The following is a 15584-nucleotide window of genomic DNA, read 5'->3' as shown; positions in this document are numbered from 1 at the left end:
TGAGATCATCAAGTCCAACCTATAAGCAAGCACTACCACACTGACTAGACCATGGCACTGAGTGCCATGTCCAGATTTTTCTTAAATACCTCCAGGGATGGTGACTCCACAATCTCCCTGGGCACCCTATCACAATGTCTAATCCCTCCTTCTGTGAAGAAATTCTTCCTGATATCCAGTCTAAAACTATCCTGGCCCATCTTAAGACTATGTCCTCTTGTCCTGTCACTGGTTACCTGAGAGAAGAGGCTGGCCCCCACCTGGCTACAACCTCCTTTTCTTCAAGCTAAACAACCCAGCTCCCTCACCTATTCCTCAAATGGCTCATTCTCCAGACCTTTCTCAGTTCTGTTGCCCTTCTCTGGATTCACTCCAGCACCTCAATGTCCTTCCTGAACTGAGGGGCCCAGAACTGGACACACTGAGGCACACTCAAGGTGTGGCCTCACCCATGCCAAGTGCACTTCCCTACCCCACTAGACAACATCACTGATACAGGCCAAAGCTTTTACTTCCCTTTATTAAGTCAGTCTGTCAAAACCTATATTAGACCCTCATCATCTTGGCCATCTGACCCTTCAGGTTCACCCCCAAGCCCACCATCACCCTCCTGCCCTTGGCTGGCAGGGCTCACACAGGGGTTGACAGCCAGCCCTGGCCTGGGCTGCTGGTGCTTCCTCACACAGGGCAGGCAGCTGCTCACACCCATGCCTCAAACCTGACCTGAGAAGCTCACAAAGTCACAGAATCTGCTGAGTTTAAAGAGACCCACAAGGATCATTGAAGTCCAGCTCTTGGCCCTATGAATAGGACAACACCAAGAATCACACCATGAGCCTGAAAGCATTGTCCAATGCTGCGACCACTTCCCTGGAGAGCCTGTTCCAGTGCCCAACCACCCTCTGGGTGAAGAATCTTTTCCTAATATTCAACCCAAACCTTCCCTGACAAAACTTCAGGCCATTCCCTCGGGTTCTGTCACTGGACACCACAGAGATCAATGCCTGTCTCTCCTCTTCTCACGAGGAAGCTGTTGACTTCTATGAGGTCTCCCCTCCATCTCCTCTAGGCTGAGACAACCAGGCAAAGGGACCTCAACTGCTCCTTTTAAGTCTTCCCCTCAAGGCCCTTCATCCTCTTCGCTGCCCTCCTTTGGATGCTCACTAAAAGCCTTATATCCTTCTTACATTGTGGTGCCCAAAGCTGCACACAGGCCTCAAGGTGAGGCCTCCCCAAGGCAGTACAGGGCAGGACAATCCCCTCCATTGCCTTGCTGGCCTTGCTGTGCCTGATGCCCCCCAGGACACGGTTGCCCCTCCTGGCCCCAGGGCACACTGCTGGCAGCTGTTTGTCTCGTCTGCCCGCAGCAGGCACTGCCCGCACCCTGGGCCACCCGCTCAGCTTTGCTCCCTCCCACCAGAGAGCCCAAACGCCGCGGGCACCCTCTGCCCTTGCAGCGCGCACGGAGCGGGCTGAGCCCCGCCGGCCGCCGTGGAACGCGGCGCCTGCGCAGAGCGGGCGCGGCCGTGCCGGCCATGGCGCTCCGCGCGGGAGGCCCGGCGCTGGCGCTGCTGCGGGGCCGCCTGCGCCTCCCCGGGCCCGGCTCCCGCGGGCACGCCCGGCTCGGCCGCTCCGGCGCCGCCGCGCAGCCGGCTGACGAGGAGCCGGGGGAAGGTAGGGACGGCTCGCCGGGCCTCGCTGCGTTCGCCGCGGGCCTCGGTGCCGCGCAGCCGGCTGTGCTCGGGGGCGTGGGGAGGGGAGCGGCCTCCTGACCCGCTCGGCCCCGCCGGAGGCGCCGGGGCAGCGCCCGCGTCCTGGGCGTGAGGAGCCCCGCAGGGCCCGGGCAGCCCGGCCGGGCGGTGAGGTCGGCCTGTGCCGTCTGGGGCTGCAGCCCAGGGGGCCAGAGTCCGCTGTCAGTGCCCGGGGCGCGGATTGTTAAATGTAGATACAGCTAGAGGTGAACCAAGTGACCCGAGAGACCCCTCAAAAGGGCATAGGAAATGTGTGACTGGCACTTTAGTGTCTTTAGGACAAGCCGAGAACTAGTGAGGCTGCTGTGCATCGGTGCCATGCTCAGACTGTGTAAAGGACAACAGAGCCAGAAGTTATGAGATCACATCATCTCTGTAGTGGCTAAGCATGTACAGCCATGTGCATGCATTTACAGGCAAAAATCACAGCCATTCTGGCCTAATGCAGGTCCATGTCACCCATCCATTGGACTTGTCTTTTTTGCAATCTTGGTCACTTCATCCTTCTCAGTTTCCATGGAAACTGTGGTATTTATCATCTTCATAAAGTGTTTCCTTATTTTTCTGATAAAAAATGCTAATATAAAACTTGCCTGTGGAAAGAACTACTGTGGTTATTTTTTACAACAGTAAATAATGCTGTGAGAGCTCAGTGAAGTTATAAAATGAAAGATTTTTTAAAAATAAATAGTATCAAGTAATACAACTATCATGTAATGATACTTAAAGGTTTTCTTGAGGCCACAATATCTCATGAGTTCTTCAAAACCAAAAGCAGAATAAAGTGCTCTCTGCTGAATATCCCTGTGGCAGATGGTAGCTGCTGGGAAATGCTCCCCAGCTTCCCAATCCAGATGACAAAAGGGAAATATTAACAGGCAACAGCTTCACAGGCTCTGCTGATGTGATGTGGTTAGTGAATTAGTTTGAAAGCTATGCAGGGAAATGATCATGATTTCAGATTTGGGAGATGGCCGCTTTGTATGCAAAGAGGAAAAAAGTTCCATGTTTCTGGATGTTCAGCGTGTCTCGATTCCATGTGAATTCTGGAGGCTGTCAGCAGCAGTACAGATTGGCAGTAGTGTGATGAGATATGACTGCTCTGTGGGTTTATTATACTGGAGTAGATGAAAGTGTATTATTAAGTGAAAATTTTGAGTGGGTGTTTACCGTAAAGGAAGGTGCTGAGTTGTAAAAATAGCAAGTGTTGAATTGTTCCGAAGTGCTGGCTTCGTGGTATTTAAGAGAGACTGTCATTTCAGTGAAGCTTGCCAAAGGTCTAGAGCTGCCTCACTGCCTAGCTGGCATTTCCTAACTCTTATGGGTGTGCTAAGTTTTTTGATGGTGAGCAGCAAATTAAAAAGTAAAAGATTCCTTGTATTATGAAGTTTCCTGTGCACCAAAGGAAGTCAGTTTTGTCTTCTTCCTACCTTTCCTACTCCTTGTTATTACTAATGTATGCATTATATTTCTTTCATTCGTTCCTCATTTTTTTCATTTTTGTTGTCATGATCTTGGAGAGCCAGGACAAACCTTTGTTCAGTTGTTCAATCCATAGGAAGGGATTAAGTGTACTAAAATCAGCCACACATCTTTCTGTTCACATAGAAAAGCCTTGATGCTTGTTTCTTCTCACAGATGCTGAAGTCAGTACCAGAAAGAAGACATTTGCTGAAGTCCAGACAGAACGACTGGATCAAGCTGAACGGACTGTTTTAATTAAGTGCCCATCAAAACTTAATGAAAAAAAATTATTGCAGTATTTAGCCAGTCATGGGAATGTTAAGAGTCATTTCTTTTTTGAAAATCGTGTAAGTAATTAATGATGTCAACTAAAATCTAGACTTAGATGAAAAGAAATACCAGAAGGAAAATTTGGTTAAGGCCTCATACATAAGTTAAGCAAATTATATACACTTATTATATTAAATCAGTTTTTATCTGTGCTAATGTTCACAAGTTGCTGAGCAGTTGATTTTTGTTCATAAGTCAGGCAAGCCACACCTCTAAGGAATAGCCAGCAACCTGTTTTGCACTAAATCTTTGAAACTTTCACATAGCACCATTCATTGTTCTGACAATAGAGGTAGCTCTATTTTATGTATTTCTTGAGTATTTCAGTTGTGAAGATGAATATAGTTCTGAACTTTTATGTTTAGTGCTTGCTTCCAAGAATAGCACATCTTAAATACTTTTAACCTCTTGTGAAAAAGCATCTAAAATGTTTTGAGACATGGAACCTAGCATTTGGCTTCAGGGCTGTCATATTAATCTGTCTCAGGAGCCCGAGGAACATCTGAGTGATATCTGTGCAATGAGTTCAAGCATTATATGCATTTATCTCACCCTGTATTTCTGTTCTTAATGTTTTAGGGCATCAGTGCTTTAATAGAGTTTTCAGAAAAGAGCAGCATAACCTCATTGCAGGATGCTGTTGGGATCCCAAGTGCTTCAGAGCATCATGTTGTCCCATTTAAATCAAGACTTTTTACTTTCACACTGAAAAACCCAGTGAGTCAACATGTTGAAGAGACACCACTTCACCTCTCTCCTCAGAGTCACATTCCAGTGAAAGACCTTATTGAAAAGCTTTGTCTTGCAGACAGTGTAAGTAGAGGTTTCTAGATCTCTCTTAATTAAAAATAAGGCTTGTTCATTTCAGATTTGCAAGTGGTCATGTGAAACTTATAAAGCTATTTATTTTTATTAAAATGGTAACATATTAGCATTTTATGTGAGTGGTTCTCCTACACTGAAGTAAATAAATGAAATTATTCATTTTCATTATGAGAATAATTTTTCTGTGTGAAAGAAACCTTTTTGAAGTTTTGAAAAATAACCTAATTGCATTGATATTAAATAGATGAAAATATATGTTAATAGAAGATGGGTCATTGTATTTTTATGGTGTTTATTTTCTGAACTAGATAAGCAGTCAGATGTACATTCTACTGAATGAGTATCAGCTTACAGAAGAAAACATCAGGCTGCGATTTCTGGCCTGTTCTTTGGTTCGAGATTTTGCACGTGCCTATTTCCCTGACAGCACAGTAAAGCCATTTGGCTCTTCAGTCAACACATTTGGCAAACTGGGATCTGATGTGGACATGTTTTTGGACTTCCGTGACACAGGAAGGCATGCTACAAAAATGGTAAGATTGTGCTGTGCATCCTCAGTTTGTTGGATTTCTTCAACAGAGCAGCTCATTTGCTATTTCACACACAGGAATGAGTTTATTTTTATTTAGATTTTATATGGGTTCATACTATAGAGTGTGAACAAGTTTATTTGAATGTTTGGATCTGAAGACTTTCAAAAACTGATTGTGATGTGGATGAGATGTTCTTTGCAATAGGAAGAAAATTATTTGGTGTTTATGTAAACTTTGCACTATTAGGGTGAATTTCACTATGAAGAAAACCCTCATCCTCCAAGATTGTTTCAGCAGAATCAGACCTTCCTATTCTATTGACATGTTTTCTTCTCTGTACCTTCTGTGTTTCAGCCATGCTCTGTTAAAGCTTGGCTTTGTTTTTTAGGGTCCTCCATGTCCTAAAGCAAAGTAAGTTTGTGCGTGTGCACATCTGTGTTTTGGGAGGATTGTCATGTTCTTTTCCTTACCTTAAAGAGATGACTTTATGCTTCAGGGAAGTTACTGGATTATGTACTGGGCAGTATATATATCTATAGGCACATATTGAGTGTGTGCAGGTGTGAAAGCTCAGGACATGGGATAGTCATGGTGAATACTTACAGGTCACAGATTCTGAATGAATAATCAAGTAAGTGATTCTCGTGAAAACCTTTCTTTTTACTTGTATGGTGACAGATAGTTTGGGAAAAAGCTGTCAGGAAAAACTGTTGAAGTTTGGGAAAAAATTTAAGCCCATTGTCTTTTAATTTTTTCCTTAGAAGACAATGGGCTTAAACTTTTGAAGATTGAAAATTCTCTCAGCTTTTCTGTACAATTTGTATATTGCTGTGTAAGTTACTTTTAAAGAAATAATCCTTCAAATGTATATTGTTTTTAGTATTACTGCAGTGATAAATCACAATGAAAGCAAATATGTCAGCTGAAGAGGAGGATTGTCGTGTGTGTGAAATGTTGAAATCTTTATGCTTAATCAATGAAGTTGCCTCCTAAATTTTGAAGGAATAACTTTTAAGTATAAAATGTCTATTTTCAAAGCATGTTTGGTAACTAGCTGTTTTCTTTACTATGTATTCTCTGTGGAGATAGAAGTTCTGTTGTGAAATGTAGAGTATTTGATCCTGAGTGAGCAGCTGTGATTACCTGTGAATAGCTGAGGGGCTTATTACTCTGGGGAGACAGAGGGGAGGTAGGTTTAGTTACAAGGTGATTTATTTAGCAGCAGTGGAAAAGTTATGTTCTGATTTCTTCACTTCTGTAGCCTTCAGGAGGTGCCAGCAATGAGGAGGATCAGGCATTTCAGCGCCTATTTACATGAAATAACTGGTTTTGAGCCTTGTGGCAAGCTGATTACTAATTGTAATTTAGGAAAAGGGGCAGAAATGGGAACATTCTTTACCAAGAGTGGATGCTAGACCACAGATAGGGCATTTTTAACCCCTGGCCAGTTTGGGAGATTAGTGAATGACTTTAAACAAGGTTCTGTGATGCTTTAGAGTAGCAGTTTTTGTTAAACTGTTGTGCTTCTTCCTTAGGTTACTGTATCAGTTTACTAAAAAGTAACTATTTACTTTTAATAATAGTAATAGTTTCATATTTGCTGTTTCCATCTACATGACAAGACTTGGGGAAGGAACACAGGGTTGAGGCAAGCATATCAGTTCTTCATAGCCCCTAGTTAGCATGAAAGTTATTTGAAGGTATATGAGGGTATATAAATATATGAAGGTTCATTTAATTGCTCAGAATATCTACTTTATAAAACAATCTTCATTCAGTTTTTGAGTAAAGTAGTGAGGTGCTGTCTGGAAAGGCCCATTGTGGTTTTTGTCACAAATATATAAACACCCGCCCACCTACAGGTCAGCTGAGAACCCATCTTTATCTTTCCTGTTAAGTGCCTCGATGTTGATAGTTACAGGCTCCTTTCACTTAGAGCCAGCCCTATGTAGCATGCAGCCCACAGCCTGATGGGATTAGGGATTGCTGTCCTGGCATGTTCCACCACACATGGTGCTGGCTGGAGAGCCACTCCCCTTGGGAACAGTCACCTCGGTGATGGCCAGAGAGACTCAGAAATTCAGCCCCTGAACTGACTTTATGGGAAAGGTTGCAAGGTCCATAACTTCTGAATTGTTTCACCTGTCTGAGGTCACTAATGTGTGGACAACAAAAGTAAGGCACTCGGTATCTCAGTTACTGTTACATCACTGTAATTTTATTTGTACAGTATGCATTCACCCATGACATGTTCCAAGGGGGAGGATAAGTCAGTGTCAAGTATAGGATTAGCAAATAAAACTAGCTGATGTGTTAAAAACACAAGACTATAAAGAAAACAGATATTTCACAGCTATTTTATTGAGGTAAAAACTACAAATAGTGCAAATCAAAATATGAAGACCTACAGAGAAGTTAATTTCTGATGTCAGAATATGTCTTCACAATATTTTTGTCTTTCAGGGAAACGATATGTGACATAAAGTATTTTTTTTAAGTCTTCCAGAATTGTATCTTAATTTTGAACAATTTAAGTAATTTGCATCCTGAATTTTATACTTTTTAAAATGAAAAAGACATTTTTACTCACACTGCTTACACATTTTTACTTTACTTACACATTTTTACTTTTACTTACACTTGATTTACTAGTAATGCATTGTTCTTTGAGGGTTTGACATGGAATTACCAATAGTTTGAAATTATTCATTGTTTGGTTGTGTTGCCCCTCTTGTAATTGTATGCTCCTCTTTGCAGTCAGAGCATTTATGCTCTCCTGGTAATTCCAGAATTACCTTTTTTTAGCCAGTAATGAGATCTAGTACTATTACACTTCTGTTTGAACATGTAGATTTATAGTAAGTTGATCACTATTAGCCTGGAAAAATTGAATCACCAGAAAAGAATGTAAAAGAGAGAGCAATATGTTTTTACCTATTTAAAGTTCTGTGGACTGCTTTGAATAATTCTTGTCTTTCAATTTTAGTTGTACAAACTCCTTTGCAAATTGCGGTGGCCTTTCAGAAGTGTTTTTAAATGTCTCTTTTGTTTGAGAGCTAACAGCTTGCTTTTAAAATTCTGTGTTAGAAAAAAGGTCCCTTTGAAATGGAGTATCAGATGAAAAGATTACCATCAGAAAGATTAGCAACTCAGAGAATTCTCTCTGTGATTGGTGACTGCCTTGATAATTTTGGTCCTGGGTGTGCAAATGTACAGAAGATCCTCAATGCCCGCTGCCCTCTGGTGAAGTTTTCCCATCAGCCAACAGGATTCCAGTGTGATCTGTCAGTGAGCAACAGGTGAGACCTGGTTTTAAAAAGTTTACAGAGAATTCTGATGTACTTAAAGTGTTCTGAAAACCTGTAATATCAACTGTTTTTTCTGTGTTCTTAATAAATGTGAATGTTGGCTCTGAAGGTAAAAAGGATATTTTTTGACTTCTGGAGGTTAGAGTTTAATGTACTTAAGTTGTCTTTCTCCAGCATAGGAAATACTTGCTAGCTGAAGCCTCAAAAATCAGTCTATGGAACAAGGTTGGCTTATAAAACAGGAAAGAAGGCAGTCAGTGTTCATTAGTCATTACTTCCCCATGGCATACGCACAGCCTTTCTTGATTACTTTTCAGATTAAGCGGCTCCAGAATGTTAATTTTTAGGGATTTTGCTTCTAGCTATTTTGGTGTCCTTTCCTTCTTCTTAAGGCCTGCATACCCCTGTTTGCTGGGAAGATGCCCTGATGCCAAGGGAATTCCCGCGGGGAAGGGGAGCCTGCGGCGTTCCCGGGGCCGCTCGCAGCACTGCCCGCTAGGGGGCGCCGGCTGCCCAGGAATCCCCCCAGGCCCCCCGTGACACAGGAATGGCCGCGTCGCCCCTTTGGGCTTCTGCTCTCCTGGGTTTCTGTCAGAAACACCCCCTCACCGCAGTAAACAGCTCTGGCATAAGTGTACATAGCCCAAAATGAGTTACTGACCCTTTGCATTGTTGTTGGAAAATATAAAAATATGAGCGATTATTCTTCAGGATAAAAGTGACAGAACCCAAGGGAATGGCCTGAAGTTGTGTCTGGGAGATGCAGGTTGGATATTGGGAAAAGGTTTGAGCCCTGGAACAGGCTCTTCAGGGAAGTGGTCACAACACCAAGCCTGACAGAGTTGAAGAATGCTGTCAGCACAGGGTGTGACTTCTGGGGCTGTCCTGTACGGGGCCAGGAGTTGGACTTTGATGATCCTAGTGGGTCCCTTCCAACTCAGATTATTTTGTGTTTCTGTGGTACGTGTTTTAGTGCAGTTTTGTGACTTCTCTGCATCAGATACAATCTGATCAGATACACTTCTGAATTACCCAAAGTTCTGTTTCAGAACATGCAGGAGCTGTTAAGGCAATACTGAACAAGTTTCTTACAATGAACTTACTTTTCTATATGCAGCCACAGTGAAAGTCAGCATGTAGTTCTGTACAAGCTTCCACTGCTGATAGTTTGGCTGGTTGGGACTGCATGTCTTGTCTTGTTATAATTTTTACTAGAAACACATCTCTCTGGACACCCTACAGCATCTCACAGCTGAAATTTAAGAAGTCCAGGTGTTACAAAATTTTGACCTAGTAAATGTGCTCAAAAGACTATGCTGAATTTTTAGAACATCTTTTAGCACTTCAGGCTAAAACTAAACCAAAGTAAGTTTTGCTCTCATACTGTACTTCCATTATTTTTCTACTTTTTCTTGCCCTCCCATTTGTACAATACATGAATGGTTGTGTAACAGCGTGATAAAGGAGATCAAAAACTGATCCATCTGAAAACCTTTATCCTTCCAGATTAGTTGTTTTTTTCAGCTCAACTAAGCACTAATCATTTGAAAATTACCAAACTGACTTGTTTTGCGGATTTCTTTGTGTCTCTGCACTTAGATTATTTTTCAGTGCAGCATTTTACTACCTTTTAGATAAAAGCTGTAAAAGATGTTCTAGTTGAATTTTATTATATGTTAGGATAGAGATATTACCTAACGTACCAAAGGTAATTATGGCTGAATTATGTTTTTTCACCTCAGTTCTGCATAGTATGACTCCACATTACTTGATGGTGTTTTCTTTATTTTGGGGTTTTTTTTTCCTGCCACTGTGATGTGGATGGAGGAAACAGGAAACAGTGCAAATGCATATTATTTACCCAGAACTGTATAATTCTTGCTATGAAAAACTACCAGGTATTTAATCCTGGATAATTCCAGGCATTCCTACCCAAACCATTCTACTATTCTACAATTCTCTTCTATTTTTTAAAATGTATAAATGTTACTTTTTTTTTTATGAAAGCGTCCTTCTCTTATAATGAACAATGAACACTGCACCTGATACTTTATAATTTTCTCAGAATTTACATGTCTTCCCATTTGCTCTGCAGCATTGCAATAAGAAGTTCAGAGCTCCTGTACATCTATGGCTGCCTCGATTCCCGTGTGCGAGCGTTGGTGTTCACCATCCGGTGCTGGGCCCGTGTCCACGGGCTCACAAACAGTGCTCCTGGCACCTGGATTACAAACTTCTCCCTGACCATGATGGTCATGTTTTTTCTGCAGAGGAGATCGCCACCTATCATTCCAACACTAGACCAGCTTAAAGAACTGGCAGGTAAGCACAGCTGTTTGTGTTTATTGCAGTTTATTTTTTATTGCACATTTGTTTTATCTAAAGTGATAAACAAACCCAAGCAATTTCTTCATGCTCTTGAATACTAATGAATACTATTTGTGTTTTAAGTTTGAGAGAATATGCAAGTTTTACATGGTTTTTTTAGTGAAAATAATGGATCTTTAAAGGCAAAATCAATCCCTTTTCAATACAATACTAATTTGACTTAAAGAGGTTAGACTTTTCTGTCCCTTAGATAAGTAAATGTAATTTACTTGTTCAGTGCTCCTATGCTGGAATTTTTTTATTTTGTTATTTAGAAGACTTGTAGGGACTTGAACGTATCTGGAGTTAAGGATTTTATGCAGACTTAACTGCACAAAATATGATGATATGATATGAATTGTTTTATAGCTACCAAAAGCTTAAAAGAAAGGTTGTGTTTTCTCCTCCTAATTTGTAATTTCCTTGAGACTGTTCAGGCCCTTTGCAAACAGTTCTTGTACCTCCACAAACAAGCTGTTCTGGAGGTTTCTTACACAGCATTCAGGGTGTATTATCTTCAGTGAATCGTATGAAAGCATTGAGAATGACACCCCAAGTTCTTGATTCCTTACTCATGTGTTCTGCTTATTGACATGATTCCTTGGAAGCTTTGAGTGCTCGAAGTGAAGGAAAAGGTCTGTGTTCAGTTACTTTAAAATAATTTTAAACATTTCCTTCAGAATTCTGTAGAAATGTTTATACATAAAACATGTGTTCTGATATTTACAAGAGCGTTCCTAATTCTGTGAAGTTTTTCAGAGGAAGACAGTGAACACTCTGGGACTGATTTTTTTTAAACCCTCGTGTAGGTAGTAACCTCAGAGAGTTGTGCTGTTAAGTGTGTAATACAGCCCTCTTTGTAGAGATACCCTGCTTGTTACTTATAAGAAGTTTTCAGAGATACAAAGATGTCATTTATCTTAGTCCTGTAGGATTTTAAAAATGTGCCATTTGCTCATGATGCTTTTTCTTTGCCTATCTATGGACTTTTTTCTTTTAAATCTTTTACCACTTAATTTGAATCTTAACCTAAAAGTTCACTTGTGAATTCCTAATTTGATTAGTATGGTAGTCTTGATTTCAGCTTGTTATCTGAATTTTATAAATACAATAGCATTTTACTGTTTATTACTTCAAAATATGCCCACAATTTTTCTTTCAGGTGAAAAAGACAAGCATATAATTGGAGGATATGATTGCTCATTTGTTAGTGATTTAAGGAAGATTAAACCTACAAAAAACACAGAAACACTTGGTAAGCAGATCTTCATAACTTTTGTTTATTTTATGACCATATTGAAAACAAACTTTTCCTTAATGTTACTGATGGCTCTTGTTTTTCTTTCCCCTTAGATGTATTGTTGGGTGAGTTTTTTGAATATTTTGGAAACTTCGATTTCAGAAAGAATTCCATAAATCTTCGAAAGGTAAATGGATTTTAATTGCTCATCATTAGCAATTGAATCTCTCTATCTGCCATTTGACAAACTGCATATGCTAAGCAACATTTTTTGTCATCTTTAATTATATATGAAAAAACATTTATATGGAAACAGAGTTCTTTCTGTGAAGGAGGAGTGTTTTCCTCTTGGAGCCCAGTAACTTACAATAACATTAAGAACATTTACAGTGTCATTGCTTGGATATGCTGGAAAGCAGAAACTGATGCAAAGCTGGTGTGATTTTAGTGAAAAGCCCTGTAATAAAAGTGGCAGTTTTAAAAAGTCAAAGTTCTTTTTCTTCTGTGGGAGGAAAACTTTTAAAATGTCATAATGTCTGTCATAGCAAAAGTCTGTGACAAACCCTGTGAGCTGACAAAATTCACATTTAAAGTTGGGAGTCCAGACCCAACCAGAGCCTACATTAAAACTTACAGCTGAGTTTTGGGTATGCTTTTGACACTGCAGTTTTCTACTGCAGTTTGTATCAGCCTACAGTTACTGTGCTGCAGCTCAATAGGCATGCCATAGCATGATAATTCTGTGCTAGCACTTCAGTTTGTTTTATATGTTTTAGTCATCCTATTGATCTGTGTGTGCATGCAGGTATAATAGGAATACATGAAAATGTAACCTCCATAACTCACACCTTTTCCTGCTGGGCTGCTTCCAGAGTGGGGTTTCAGTGCCATGTTGCTGTGTGGATGCTCATTTGTTCTCTTTCCTGTTTGGGCATTGTGGATCACTGGCTAAAGAGCCCTTTTTGCAGATCGATCCTAGAAACTGATTTATTTAGGTGGAGAACTTCAGTTTGCTGTTAAACCTGAAAAAGGGAAGCAAAATGACCTTTGGAGCCTGAGCTAGTCAGGGGAGGTATCTGGGCTGCTGCTCTTCCTCTGACAGTGCTCTTGGCCCTGGGGCAAGTGTATGTAAGCTGTACACAGAGACTTCCTGGACCAGCAGGAGCTGGTGGATTCCTGCTAGAGCTTGGGAAGAGGTTCTGCTATACAGAACCAGCCAGCTAAGAAAAATGATAAGCACTGAAATGGAAGTGCATTTAAATAACAAACTACATCGTTGTCAGCTATTTCTGTTGTACTATACCAGGTGCCTAACAGTGGACCATGACCTGAATAGCTCTGTGCTTAAAAGCAGGCCAAACTGGGAGGAATTTCAGCCAACAAAGCAATCTTGTTCACTTACACCAGCACTGTGATCTCTCTGAACAGTGTGGGAGGAATGGTTTGAACAGTTTAAGTGCATGCAGTATTTTATCAAACTGAGCTGTGCAGGTTAATATGACACCCTGATGCTGCCCATACACAAGTGGAATTAAGAGTAGGAGGTTGCAGTAGTGAGGTCTGAGGTTTGTTGGACAAGAAATGGGAGAATGGCCAGAAAGATAGGTTAAGCTGTAGTTGTGTGTTCTTTACCCTGAAGGATATCTAAGTTGAACGTGGCAACGGCAAAGAAAACCACCACTCAGAAGGTTTAGAGAACAGGAATAATGCAGTCAAGTGACAAGAAAATTAACTTCATTAATAATGACTGGGTGTTTTGTAAAATGTTCTCTGATAGGTCAAAACACTTCTAATTCTAATGTAATAACTCAAGTGATTCGTTATTTGCTCAGCCTATAATGTACATATGCAACTTTGGCTTTTTCTTTATGCTGTCTGCAGGGAAAGGAAGTAAATAAGCCTGAGTCGTCTCCTCTTTATATCTGGAATCCCTTTGAACAAGACCTTAATATCAGCAAGAATGTTAATCAGCCACAGCTGGAGAAATTTATAGCTATGGCCAGAGAAAGTGCCTGGATTTTACAGAAGGAAGATAAAACTCAGCAAATGATCAATAAAGAACCTTGGGGACTGGCAGCTCTACTGATACCATTTGGAAAAAATAATTCCAGCAAGATGAAGAATAGGATGAAAGGAATAGGAAGTGAAACAATCAGAAGCCTCTTGGACTCTTTAAAGTTAAATAATGCAAGCAGTCAACAAAAAGCAGTGGGAAAATGACTTTAAGCACAGAAACACAATAGCTAATATTCTGTTTTAGGAATTGAATGTGACACGCAGTCCAAAGAACATTAATTTTAATATTTCTATTATGGGGAATGGAGAATCAAGCAATCTCTGGTTTTCATCTTAATGATTTTTGTACAGGTCTATTCTTTCTGTACATTTTTCTCCTCCTTACTCCTCACTTTTCCATCTGTTTTATGAATGAAGAGTATTCAAATGTAAGGTTTACAGATACATTTTGGAAGTAGCCTTCGATGGGCACTCTTCTGTAAAAAAGGCTGACAGGAGCAATATGGGAAAAAGCCTTTGGGAATTCTCTTGGCTAGCATACAAATGATATGCTAATTAAAAGCTCAAGAAACAACCACCTTTCCATGAAACCACAGTCTGAAAGAAGATGAATGTGTTGGAACCACTGTTTCAATCCAGTCGTGTTTTGGAAGCCAGTAAAACCCAAGTGCATGTATCTGTTTTTGCAGTTGTTTTCCATTCATGTAGATAGTGCCAAGACAAAATAAAGAGAATGGAATTAGATAGTTGGGTGTGCAGTTTCATAAAGCATTGCACCATCACAGCTCTCCAAGGATAGTGCCACTGTTTTGTGTTGGAAAAGTGGGTTTGCTCTTGTGTTTACCACCTGATTTAAAATGTCTTTAGTTAACTCTCCTTTGTTTTCTCTACCCAGGACTGGTCTCCACCCACACTTGTTTCTTATTTTGCCTTCAGCTTCACTTTAAACCTGTATTTCAGGTTCAGGCAGGGGTTCTTGAGTGCCCTTCTTGCTTCATCACTCTCCCCAAAGCTGCTGCCTACCAGGTGACATCAAAGCATTCCCACAGAGGCATCTGTCCTATGCAGAGATCCAGAGAATCACCCCAGTCTTGCCTTGGTTTTTACATATTCAGGAGAACAGTGAGGGTCCCCCTTCCAGATCAGTTGGGCCAGCAGAGTCAGTGTTTTTTACTGACTTGAAACATTGAGTGCTCTCTGCATCTACTTAAAAAGAAGTCTTTTCAGAGGAAGGGGGAGAGTGAGAGAAGGAAGGAAATGGTAAATGGAGAGCAGGCAAATATCAAATTTTAAAAGTACATTTGTGAGTATTTCACCTGTCCAGTTTGAGAGCCACTCATGTCATTAGACTAAATGGTAGCAGTGTTAGCAGTTCCACAGAGTGTTTTCTTTATTCTTAACAGAAATTCCATGATGGAAATTACTGTATTCAGAGATAATCATATGAATGCAACATCAATTTTATGATTACTTTCTCATTTTCAGTGCTTTTAGACTCTTTAATGTTGCACTGAGATATGGTCTTGTATAGACTTTTTTCTAATGGTGTGATCTGAACAATTTGTAAGTGTGCTTTCTCTTTTCTCTGATACATTATTCATTGGAAATACTGTAGGCAATAATAATGCATACTTCCAAGTACTTGTAAAAACTGGGCAAGGAAAAGTATCTTCTGCCAGTTGACAAACTGAAAGGTTAGACCTTCCAGTCAATTCCATAATAGTTTATTCAGAGTTTAAAATAATACTTA

The 15584-nt window shown here is 40.7% G+C and overlaps 1 protein-coding gene across 1 annotated transcript; it reads left to right on the top strand.

Annotated features, from left to right (window-relative positions):
* Window positions 1–3392: 3392 nt before the first annotated feature.
* Window positions 3393–14510, top strand: MTPAP (mitochondrial poly(A) polymerase). Its single transcript, XM_030971867.1, has 8 exons — window positions 3393–3562; window positions 4125–4358; window positions 4679–4903; window positions 7991–8202; window positions 10307–10533; window positions 11741–11833; window positions 11932–12005; window positions 13700–14510. Exons 3-8 carry the CDS (start codon window positions 4691–4693, stop codon window positions 14036–14038), a joined length of 1158 nt encoding a protein of 385 aa, XP_030827727.1. The 5' UTR covers window positions 3393–3562; window positions 4125–4358; window positions 4679–4690; the 3' UTR covers window positions 14039–14510.
* The last annotated feature ends 1074 nt before the right edge of the window (window positions 14511–15584 follow it).

Source organism: Camarhynchus parvulus, chromosome 2 (assembly GCF_901933205.1).
Source record: "Camarhynchus parvulus chromosome 2, STF_HiC, whole genome shotgun sequence".
In the NCBI taxonomy this organism is placed as follows: Eukaryota; Metazoa; Chordata; class Aves; order Passeriformes; family Thraupidae; genus Camarhynchus; species Camarhynchus parvulus.
The sequence above is the reverse complement of the archived record's forward strand: the minus strand, read 5'-3'. Positions and strand labels throughout refer to the sequence as shown.